Source organism: Bactrocera dorsalis, chromosome 1 (assembly GCF_023373825.1).
Source record: "Bactrocera dorsalis isolate Fly_Bdor chromosome 1, ASM2337382v1, whole genome shotgun sequence".
NCBI classification, from domain to species: Eukaryota; Metazoa; Arthropoda; class Insecta; order Diptera; family Tephritidae; genus Bactrocera; species Bactrocera dorsalis.
Genome location: NC_064303.1, coordinates 76,319,583 through 76,332,294, shown reverse-complemented (window position 1 = coordinate 76,332,294; position 12,712 = coordinate 76,319,583). Strand labels below are relative to the sequence as shown.

Below are 12,712 nucleotides of genomic sequence, written 5' to 3'. Positions count from 1 at the left end.
CTAAGATACAACAGATCAGTCAGTCCGTACCATTGAGAAGACGTAAATATCTTGTTTTCTTCCATGAAGTAATACTTAATCTGGTGGTTCAGTAAGAGAGAATTGAGTTGGGAATAGGTTAGAGTTAGCGGGTTAAAGTTCCGTGTTGACCTTTGGCTGCTTCCCCTACTAAAAAAGTAATCCGATGGGAACTTCAACACAGGTTACTTCCGTTAATAGAATATAAGAGGATATGTTTTAGTTAAAAGAGCTGGCGTAAAGCTTGATAGGATATAAGCCTTTAAATAAATCTAACAAAAACAAGCAAGGGTGGGCTAGTTTTGGCGGTGACCGAACATTTTAAACTCTCGCAATTTACATACATACATCGAAGGCGAGGAAATATTTTCAGGTATTGTAAAATTTTATATTAAACAAGTAAGGAAGGGATAATTTCGAGTGTAACTGAACATTTTATACTCTTGAAAAGTGCAAAAGTCGGAAAAATACCTTTAGATGTTGGAAAAATTTCAGTAAACATGTAAGAACTAAGTTCGGGTACAACCGAACATTTTATATTCTTGCAACTTGCTGGAATCAAAGCCAGGGAAATATTTTGCGATGTAAAACGTCAACCAGAGGATCGGAATCTAAGCAATTTTATTTATACCCACACCATATATAACTTATACACTGACCTACGTATATATTCGGCATAAGAATTGTTAGGAAAACCAAAATCATTATACATACGTAGTTATTATACAAAATCAGCCGGATGTTCAAAAATCCTGGTAATATTCATAAAGGGAATAGATGAAGTTTTCACCCAATTGTATGTACAATGATATACTATTATGAGTCAAATACGTTCTGAAATTTCATTGAGATAACTTAAATATTGGCTGATATATCCAGCATAAAGTTACCAGGAAGTTCGAAAGTCTTTATATACGTAAGGTATAGGGGGGCTCAGGGAAGTATTGACCCGATTCCATCCATTTTGGATACACAATTTTTATTGCATATCTCACACATTGACCGATAAGACCAAAAGTCAACTATGGGTACTGGGGTCCATATATTCGGTACCTAGGGTCTCGAAAAGTTTTGGTTGCACTTGAACAATTTTTTGTCATAAAGTGGCACACACTAAAGACATTATTCGTGTAAAGTTTAATCCCATTATTTTAATAGCTTCTTGATTTCTGTACTGTGAAATAAAAGAATCAATTGAAATTTAAAGTTGTGTTAAAATATGTGTGGGAAATAGGCGTGGTTATTGTCCGATTTAACTAATTTTCACAGCGTGATATAGGAAAATGAAAGGAAGTGAAGGAAAGTCAGTCGAGTCCCGAGATATGGGATTTCACCACAAAGTGAGTGATGCCACGCTCGTTGTTCTATTTTAACACCGGCTCCCATAAAACCTTTTCATATAATTTTGGGGGTAAAATTTATCGTCGCTGCCGTAATTAGTTATGTATTTATTGCGCTTTTAGTAGTTTTGAACAGTACCATTATATGGGGAGTGAGTGGGGTTATCTTGTGATTTCATCCATTTTCTTATAATATTCCAGCTTAGAAATTTTGGATGTTGTAGTTATGGCAGTTTATAGGTTTTCGGTTAATGGTGATTTATGGCTGTGGCATCATCAAGATATCTCAATTTATACTCAAGTTACAGCTTGCACGGACGGACAGATAGACAGACAGTCAACTGGATTTCAACATTTCTCGTCACCCTTATCATTTATATATACATAACCCTATGTCTATGTCGCTTAATTTTAGGTGATACGTACAAACGTTAGATGAACAAAACTACACTTAATACTCTGTAAAAACATGTTGCCAAAGAATTCAGCCTTCATTATTCGACGAAATCGTGAAGGGTATCTGATTAACTTAAATTGAAGATCATTGACTCACTTAGCTTTATTTTCATATTTTACTTCACGTCGGCTAAAGTTATGTGATATAAAGTCAACCGAAAAGAATAAATTTAATATGAGTAGATGTGCAAAAATTAAAGTTTAAACTAGTTTTAACTACTAAATAAATGACATAATTCTTCAGAAAATGTGTGCAATTAATTTCATTACAATATTACACTTTCAGACTAATGTTTACAGGTGAAAGTCAGAAAAAATATGTTAGTATGCAAATTTTGAGAGGCCAATTCCTACACTGGCCAACATTTTGGCACCGAGTCCGCTGATCATTATGGGTAGTATATGGTGGCTGAAGTGATTCATTGCCCGATTTCACACATTTTAATTTCGCTATATTATATTGTATAAAGTGTTATACGAGTATATTCACTAAATGTTTCTTAGATTTTTTTTCATATTTACCGATATATAGCGTATAAAGGATGTTTTATAATTTTTATAAGAGAGCTAGGACAAGTTTCAATCTCTCTGAATTTCATTAAAACAACTCACTTTGATCGATATTTATGTACAATATAAAGTATATTAGATACAAAAAGCCTAAGGAAAGTATTGAAAGGATTTTACCCAATTTAGACAGAAGCTTACTGTTATCAGGAAAATATTATGTATATCTGAATTTCCATAACCTATTTCTCAGATCGGCCAATATTTTTGGCAATGGGCAATAGGTTCACATATTCGGTATCGGGGGGCTTGAATTGTTATGATCTGATTCTGATAATCTTTAGTTATCAGGCGGCAAACTTTAAAAGCACTATTTGAACAAAGTTTTACAAGGAAATTCATAGCGGCTTGTTTGTTTTCTGGAAAGTGGAAAAGTTAGATGGAATTTATATGTAGTTGTGCTCGTTCATCTGCGCACAGTATGTAATAATGTATGTGAGTGTCAGGAAAATATAACGAATTTGGTTGAAATTTATCGAGTAAGCCTTTAAATATGGAATTCCACGTAATAGTGGTGGCGCGCATTGTTAATTTTTGTCACTAGAGTGAGTCGTCGGACCTTTAGTAGTTTTCAGCATTATCGTTATACTTATGAAGGTGAGATTATCATACGATTTCACACATTTGCCCACTGTAAGAGAAGGTGCAAAAATCGGGATACACTTAAAATATCGAAATTCAAAATGCCGACACATCAAAATACCGACAAAATTTAAATATGCAGCTAAATCAAAATACCGACAAATCAAAATAACGACAAATCATAAAAACTCCGTAAAAAATATGTTTGAAAAATATTTACAACATCAAGTTCAACACAAAAGAACTGGGCACACCCAGGTGTTGGTACGGCTGAGGGTTATTTTTTTCAAACGCGGCCAAAGGCCGCCAACGCAAAAAGGAGCTCAACGCAAAATAACTGAACACACCCAGGTGTTGGTCCGACCGAGGGTAATTTTTTTGAAGGGCGGCCGAAGGTCGCCAACGCAAAAAGAAGTTCAACATAAAAGAACTGGGCACACCCAGGTGTTGGTCTGACCGAGGGTAGTTTTTTTGAAGCGCGGCCAAAGGCCGCCAACGCAAAAAGAAGTTCAACACAAAAGAACTGGGCACACCCAGGTGTTGGTCCGACCGAGGGTAATTTTTTTGAAGCGCGGCCAAAGGCCGCCAACGCAAAAAGGAGCTCAACGCAAAATAACTGAACACACCCAGGTGTTGGTCCGACCGAAGGTAATTTTTTTGAAGCGCGGCCAAAGGCCGCCAACGTAAAAAGAAGTTCAAGACAAAAGAACTGGGCACACCCAGGTGTTGGTCCGACCGAGGGTAATTTTTTTGAAGCGCGGCCGAAGGCCGCCAACGCAAAAAGAAGTTCAACGCAAAAGAACTGAGCACGCCCAGGTGTCGGTATTATGAGTTGTCGGTGTTTTGATTTGTCGGTGTTTTGATTTGTCGGTATTTTGATTTGTCGGTATTTTGATTTGTCGGTGTTTTGATTTATTGGCATTTTAATTGTCGGAATTATAAATTTCGAGATTTTGATTGTCGGCATTACGTTATACACCCGCAAAAATCATTTGTCCTCAGCAAATTTGATCATTTTATATATATTAAAGGTGGGACCACGCCGCCTATAATAACTTTCAAAACAGAAGATTTTCTTCACTAATGCGATTGGCTGCATCAAATAACAGTTTTGAATATCATTATAGAGTTCAGTTATCAATCTTCATAGCTTTAGATTAACGGCGTTTTGTGGGAATGGTAAATGAACATAGATATGTAAAGTTTGTACAAAGTTTTAACAACTATCTTAATTTTTACTCAAGCTATAATTTTCACCGACGGTCAGACAGTAATTCAGAATTCAACTTGTCTCGCCATCCTAATCATTTATATATGTATATGTAGGATATTACCCTATATCTATCCCGATAGCTGCATTTGTTAAAACAATCGTTAAGTAAACAAAACTATTACATGCCGTAGCAATATGTTGCGAGAGTTTAAAAATATTTAATTTAAATGCGTTACAAAATTTTGTGTTTGATTAGATACTTTCCTTTTTTTCCTGTTTCCTTACGGAGCATCTCACATATATTATACATGTTTGTTTACAAATGCGAATACAAATTTTTAAATTAAATATGCCGATATAATAAAATAGGATACCAACTTCTTCTTCTTCTTTACTGGCGTAGACACCGCTACGTGGTTATACCCGAGTTAACAACAGCGCGCCAGCCGTTTCTTCTTTTCGGAATTTGGAATTTGACGCCAAGTGCAGCCAACTAGTACTATAAAATTTAACACTAAACAGTAGAGTTCTCGTTTGCTTCTAGTCTTATTTATGACAAATGATGTTAAGTAGTGAAACAAGTACACCGTCCATTGCTAAACAAAAAACACAGCAAAGCAATAATACCGCTAATTTAAGTCCGAAGAAAAATATCAAAAGCTTGCACGAATTATTTTTGGAAATACTAGACGCAGTGCTATCATGCGTCATAGTGGCACCTTGCGTAATCGCTTATTGGCGAGGAACTTGGGAGCTGATGGGTGTTTTATTGTTTCCACGAAGCATGCCGCTATCTGCGCTCATGTCCTTTTTGATTGGTCTATCGGGTCACTTCATCTTTACAATCACGCAATCTTGTTTTCGAAGATACATCAATCCTGATAAGCGCCGCCTTACCTATTACGTAATTTCGCGAATCTATACAGCTTTATTTGGCATCGTATGTGTGAATATGTGGCGCGGTTCGTGGATCTTATGCGATTGGCTCACCAGTGCGGACTCCTTAATAATTATTGCCGCCGTAACGCTAGTGTCTTTGATGTTTTTAATTGCAACACGAACTGTTCGAAACCTGAGCGCCGCACCTTATGCCGTTACAATGGACCATAAAAGTGATTATTTCGACGTTGACACTATGTTTAAAATACCGGTAAGTTCAGTCATACATAATCTTTATAAGAAATTTGTATTTACATATGTATGTATGTATAACCAAGAATAAAAGAGCAAAGTTTCCAAATTTAAGGGATTGAAGGCGGAAAAGTACTTTCAGTTGTTGTAAAACTTTAAATTGAACAAGTAACAAGTAAGGAAGGTCTAAGTTTGGGTGCAACCGAACATATTATACTCTTGCAACATAGAAGATAGTCCGATTTGGACAATTGAAATAAATAAAATTCCGGTAAAGCTGAATTTTCGTAGAGACCTTAGGTTTACCATAAAAAATAAGGTGTCAAAAGTCCCCATCGATCCCATGTGTGCTAAAGAAGTTATTCGGGATCAAAGGTCAACATATTAGGTTTTTTGGATTTTTCTCAAAAACGGTTAGTTTTATCGAAAAGTACCAGAGCAAAGTTGTAGATCTTAAAATTCTCTATAAAAATGGTCCGAATGATTTTTTTCTAAGACCCACCATTTCCCAGATATCGCGCTTGTAAGAATCACCTTCTACATAATGTGCACACATATGCCACGTATATATGTACATATTCCGGTAGTGAAGAAAGAAAAACGTCTATTTGTGTCCCTTTTATGTATATATTAAGAAAATATACTCTCAAAAGACCACTAATCCCTAACAGAATCCCCTCTCCGTAGATGGCCTTGAATAACATCTGGCTATCCCTTTGTGCGTGTGGCGTTGTTCACGTACCTGCTTCTTTTAGTGTTAAACTTGCAGTTCAAGTGAATGTACGTATTTATTACAAGCGTTATAGTTTGTGCTGATCAATATTTCAAAAAAATGTCAAAATTTGGCTTTATTTGTAAAAAACTCTTGAACAAAAACCTCTCTTGACAAATCCTTCCTGAGACCTAATAATGGCGGTAAAATTAGCCGTCCTCAAAGTGAGAATGTATGTCAACATGTAGCTTTAGAAAACAGGATTATCAAAATACGATTGAAACTAAAGTATGGAAGTTGGATTATTATTACAGAGATGCCTGGAAAGTTAACATTTATTTGTTTTGTAGACAATTATCAAGACATTTTAAGTCAAGCCTGGTCTGATAACAAAAACTTAAATGACAAGGAAAAACGGTTAAAAGCTTTGAAAGCTGCCGCAGAAATTATTCGAGAAGATATCCAAAGCTGTGTGTTTGATAATACTACATATGTACCCACCACCGGGTAGAATGTTTGAAGATATAAATAACGACATTCCCGAATCATTATCTTTTTTTTTGGAACAAGTCATTCTTAAAAACAAGCGCCAAAATTTGGATCATTTACATTTAGTCTGCACAAATATTAGTCATAGCATAATAACTGCTGTTCGGCCATAAGCTTTAAATCTGGTCTGCAATGATCAGAAGGGGCAAAAATTCAGTATTAAAATTGTTTGAAAAAAAAAAGATTTGATTGATTGTGCAAAAATTTGCATAGAAATGAATTCTTCGCCTCAAATACTAATTACTGATGGAATCCGGTTTCTTCTTGCAGTTTACGGAGCTCCAAAAAAATAACTTGCATAGAAAAATACCGATATTTAACATTTGTGAAAAATACACGAAACAAAAAACAAGTACAACTAGCCTGTTTTCCTCCAACATCAACATCTGCTATTCAACATTTGCTTATCAAGTTCAGACATGGGAAGGCAATCAACTGAACCCTAAAGACTGGGGTTGGAAAATGTTAAATAATACTTTGGAAGCGATTCAAACATTACTGCCCCCTGCTCCAGAAAAACTTCTCAATCCTATTTTTTGCAATTGCAAGAAAGGTTGTAGTGCCAAATGTGGCTGCAGAAAAGTAGGGTTACAGTGTTCTCCAGCTTGTACATACCAATTGCCAAGGTCTGTCTTGCTTGAATATTCAACTAAATACACAAGAGGAAGATTCATGTGATTTTGATGAAGAGACAATTGACTCATCTTCATTTCAACAATTTTTGAATATTTAGCAACAAGAAGAAGAAGAAGACGAAGAATAAATCATGATTGTTGAAGTTGAATATGAAGAATATGATTAAAGAAACAAAAAGAAATTAGGACGACAGTTAAACTCAATAAACAATATCAATAGTTTTAATATTAAATAAGTATTTTTCCTGAAAATAATATCAAAAAGGTTCGTAGAATAGGCCTACCGCGGAAACCACGTAAAAAAAAAAAATGCGCCGAGTACACTACCTCACAGGTGGTGTGGAAATGTGTGCACATTATGTAGAAGGAGATTCTTACAAGCGCGATATCTGGGAAATGGTGGTTCTTAAAAAAAAATCAATGGCAATATTTTTATAGAGAATTTTAGGATCTAGAACTTTGCTCCAGGAAACTTCTTTGAGAAAACTCCAAAAAAAAACTGTTGACTTTTGGCCCCGAATAACTTCTTTAGCACACATGGAATCGATCGGGACTTTTGACACCTTATTTTTTATGGTAAACCTAAGGTCTCTACAAGCTCTACTGCAATTTTCTTTCTTTGATCACTATTTTTATGTCTAAATTGACCGTACTAAGAACCAAAGCCAGGGAAAAACTTCATGGTTGAAAACGCCAACCTGAGGATTGAAATCCAAGCAATTTTATATATTCATATAGTGTATAACTCTTATACTGACAGACACATACGGTTTGTTAGAAAATCGAAAACCATTGCATGGAAGTTCGACATGCTACTAACATGTTATTTACTAAAAAACTAATCATATATAGTAAATTCAGCCGGATGTTCGAAAATCCTGATATTAGTTAAAAGGTCATAAGGTGGTATACACTAAGGGCATTATCCGAATCAAGTTTTAAATGCTACTTGAAACTGAACGAATGAAATGGAATTCAAAATTGTGCTATTTGGAAAGTAGGTTATTGTTCGATTTCGCTCTTTTTCACAGTGTGACATAGGAATCTGAAAAGAATGCCACATACCAAATTTTGTCGAAATCGGTTGGTCGGGTCTCGAGATATGGGATTTCACCAAAAAGTGGGCGGTCCCTCGCCCATAGTCTAATTTTCACAACAGCTATATAAGGCTCCCCCATACCAACTCGATGATAAAATTTAATGTCTCTGGCATATATAGTTATTGATTTATCGCGCTTTTACTAGTTTTTAACAATACCGTTATATGGGGAGTGGAGGGTTATCCTCCGATTTCATTCATTTGGTTGTTGTAGCTTGAGTGGATTAGGAGATATGTACATTAAACTTGTTAGAAGGCGGAGCCGAGCCCACTTTGTAAAAAAAAATTTTGCCCACAGGTGGCCCTTGCTACTGGAATCCTCTGTACCAAGTTACAGGTTTATATCTTAATTTAGTACTTAGTTATGGTACTTAATGTGTTTTCAGTTAATGGCGATTTGTGGGCGTGGCAGTGGTCCGATTACTCGCATCTACGAACTCAAATTTTGTTTTTTTTTTTGTACTAAGAAAGCTTTATACCAAGTTTCATCGAGATATCTCAATTTTTACTCAAAATTCAGCTTGCACGGACGAAGAGACAGTCAACCGGATTTTAACTTTTCTCGTCACCCTGATCATTTATATGTATATATGTATACATATAACCCTATTTTATCAGAATGACAATCATTATATGTTGATCAATTTTACATATTTTCGGTATTAAAATATTGTATGTTCAATATAACATGTTCAATTAATTTTGCCGAAAGAAAATATTGTATAAGGCTGCTATATATATTTCTGGCTTAGGCAACACTAAGTGTTGCCAGGTGCAATCTGACATTTCCATTGAAAAGTTTGACATTTTTTAGCGTAACATCACTCAGAACGTTCTGTCATTTAATCGTGAATTGTTTTATTTAAAGGGAATTAAAAAATTCATCTCGGCCAAAAAATGGAATCAACTCGTGAACATTTTCGTGCGATCATTTTTCACAACTTTCGACGTGGATTATCACGACAAGAGTGCATCGATGAACTAAAATCTTTGTATGGCTATGAAGCACCATCCTATAGCACTGTGAAAAACTGGTGTAACGAATTCAATCGTGGCCGACGCTCGCTCAAAGACGAATTCCGTGAAGGTCGTCCAAAAACAGCCGTTGTGCCAGAAAACATCGATGCCGTACGTGAACTGATAATGCAAGACCGTCATGTATCATACCTTCAGATAGAGACATGCCTATGCATTTCTCTCACCAGCATACATTCGATATTGCATGAACACCTGGCCGTAAAAAAGGTTTTTTCTCGTTGGATCCCGCACAATTTGACAATTGGTGTAAAGAAATGCTGAAAAAATACGATCGCGGTGCTTCAAAAGACGTTTATAAGATCGTCACAGGTGACGAATCATGGATCTATGCGTATGAGCCCGAAACAAAACAACAATCGACCGTGTGGGTCTTCCAAGACGAGCCAAATCCAACGAAAGTAGTTCGTGGAAGAAGCACTTCGAAGCAAATGGTCGCCTGTTTCTTCGGCAAAACTGGTCATGTGGCGACTGTTCCGCTTGAGCAACGTAGGACGGTCAATTCTGAGTGGTACACCACCATTTGTTTGCCTGAAGTCTTCGGAGAAACGAAAAACGAACAAGAGAAGGCGAATCATTATGCACCATGACAATGCGAGCTCTCACACATCGGCTCAAACCAGCGCCTTTTTGACCGGCCAAAACGTTGAATTGATGTGTCATCCGCCGTACAGCCCTGTCTTGGCATCCAATGACTTTTTTATTCCCCCACATCAAGAAAATAATGCTTGGTCAACGATTTTCGTCGCCAGAAGATGCTGTTGAAGCATTCAAAAATCGTGTTTTGGAGGTGTCTCAATCGGAGTGGAAAAAGTGCTTCGAAAATTGGTTTGAGCGCATGCAAAAGTGTATAAATCTTGATGGAGAATATTTTTAAAAACAATAAAACCATTTTCGTTGATAAATATTCCTATTTTCATTGTTAGGCCAGAAATATATATGGCAGCCCTCGTATATGGGAGCCTCTGAATGTTATTGCGACATACCACCACCAATATACGAGTAAAGTCAACTAGATGTTTCAAAATTCTGATATTAGTTAAATATAGTCTATTTTAGGCAAAAAGACACACCGTTATTAAAAACCTCGCTCTTTCAATTTTATTAAGTTAACTCACATATTTGGAATTATTAATCCGGTTCAATCCATACTATTATCAAAAAAAAGGATTCTCTCCGATTATCTATAATTTATATATATCAAAGGTTGATCAATTCGATAAACAGTTTTCAAGAGGAATTGGGGCCCACATATTCGAAGGGCTTGAATATACATATGTATTTCTCACTAACTCACCTTTTTTGCTGTGCAATTCAAATTTTTTTTTTATATTTTTGCACGCATTCACCTTCTCTACCACCATAAAGTTTTGTTTTAGAACGGAAAAAAATAGAATTGGAATTGAGTATACGCGTGTATACGTGTAATGCGGTTTTCTTGTTTGTGTACAATGTATTTCACTTTATAAAATGTAAAAAAATGTAGTAATTAAATTTTTATAATTTCGAAACTGGATGAAAGTGACGAAAACTCGGGAAAAAAGAACGCTGATCTTGCTCGTTTCAACGGTTCGCACACGTGCGTGTCAGTGTTGTGAGGTTGAGTTGATGTGGTGTATGTGTGGATGTCCGGGGGAGGATGCTCATTTATACATCCTGGCCCCCCTAGGCGAGTATTTAGCCTAGTAGCCTATTGGAAAGACAATCGTCATTGATTAAAACACAATCTCCAAGCTTAGGCGCATTTTCTGTAATTTTCCATCGGTACCTTCTGTGGAGGTCCTTTACATAATCATCTTTCCATCGGCGACTGAAGTCATGATGGAGAATATTAATTCTTTACCAACGGTTTAATAAGGAGAGCGACTCCACGCCTGGCTCTGGTGTAGCCAGGATGGGCGCTTCTTTAAGAAAATGCCCTGGCGTGAGGGCAGTAAAATCTGAGGGATCTTGCAAGAGTGCTGCGAGAGGCCGTGAGTTAAGAACGGCTTCAATTCTAGTTAAGAGTGTCGTAAATTCTTCATAATTAAATTTGTGGTTGCCAGCTATCTTTTTAAAATGAGATTTGAAGCTTTTTACAGCCGCCCATGTGAGTGACGCTTGGGGGGATAAACTGCCAATTGATACCTTGGGGAGCGTATTTTTGGACAATGTCTGGTGAGACTTGTTTTGTGAAGTCCACAAACTGTTTTTCGGTAGCTCTTTGAGCTCCGATAAATGTTTTACCATTATCGCTCCTGATTTTTGATGGAAAGCCTCGTCTCTCCGACGAAAGGAGCAAAAGCCACAAGAAAAGCCTCCGTCGTCAGATTCGTACATAGCTCAAGGTACTCCTTTTGTCGTGAAACAGACAAAAACAGCTACATAGCCTTTCATGAGGGTAGGAGACCTTAGCATGGATGTCTTTATCATAAAAGGCCCAGCAAAATCTACACCAATAGTGGTGAAAGGCAGAGCAAAATTGCAGCGTTCAGGTGGAAGTGCTGCCATGATCTGCGATCGCATTTTCTGCTTATGCATAGTGCCGATTTTACACATAAAAATGCACTTCTTTATTTGGGGCTTCAGTTGGGGTATGTACAGCTCTTGGCGCACTATATGTTGTATGAGACGATGTTCGGCGTGGAGCATTAGTATGTGGATATATCTAATAAATAACGTGGCAAACGGACACCTCTCTGGTATGATTATAGGGTGGCGTTCATTATACGTGAGGCTTGAATTTGCAATTCGACCATTAGCACGAAGTATACCCTTCGTGTCTAGAAATGGGTTTAGAACTAAGAGTGAGCTCTTTTTATCAATAGGCTTCGATTCTCTTAGTAATGCTATATCGCGGCTGAAGTAGCGCGTTTGGGTTGATACGATGAGACCGACCTTGGCTTTTTGTAAGTCTTGGTGCGTCAATGCATCGCAATGGAGATAAGTTGCTCGTTTAACTTTAAGTTTAAGCCGCTATAAAAGCATATATCATACTAGGCAACTACCCGGAGGGCTCGGGGAAACGATGAAAATCGTTCAAGGATGTCAGTGCCATCCAGTGTTCCATGATAAGTGTCGATTTTTCGACTTTCTGGGGCAAGTATGTTGCGCATGGGCGATTGTGGCCAAGAATCGGGAGATTCTGTTAACTATGGGGGCCATTCCACCAGAGGGTGGAGGTGGCTAGACGCAGCGGTTTGCTTCCTCTTGTACCTAGATCAGCAGGATTGTCAGCACTGGCTACGTGTCGCCAAGTGGCTGATCCTACTAGGTCAAGTATTTCAGACGTTCGGTTAGAAATATACGTTTTCCACGCATGTGGTGGTTTTTCTAACCAGGCTAGAACTATCTCGGAATCGGACCATAAATATAACCTGTATTTCGCCATATTTA

At 37.1% G+C, this 12,712-nt stretch overlaps 1 protein-coding gene across 16 annotated transcripts in view; it reads left to right on the top strand.

Annotated features, from left to right (window-relative positions):
• LOC105225451 (retrovirus-related Pol polyprotein from transposon 297) overlaps nt 1-12,712 on the top strand; it is a 332,389-nt gene that overhangs the window by 248,912 nt on the left and 70,765 nt on the right. For 7 of the 16 annotated variants that reach the window (XM_049450368.1, XM_049450363.1, XM_049450341.1 and 4 more), the window contains one exon: nt 4,580-5,326. In XM_049450368.1, coding sequence (XP_049306325.1) covers nt 4,736-5,326 — 591 coding nt within the window. In that variant the 5' untranslated portion in view covers nt 4,580-4,735. Of the gene's footprint in view, nt 1-21; nt 392-1,773; nt 2,979-4,316; nt 4,337-4,545; nt 5,327-12,712 lie in introns of those variants that run through there. The other 9 variants (XM_049450347.1, XM_049450340.1, XM_049450342.1 and 6 more) reach the window with 6 other exon arrangements.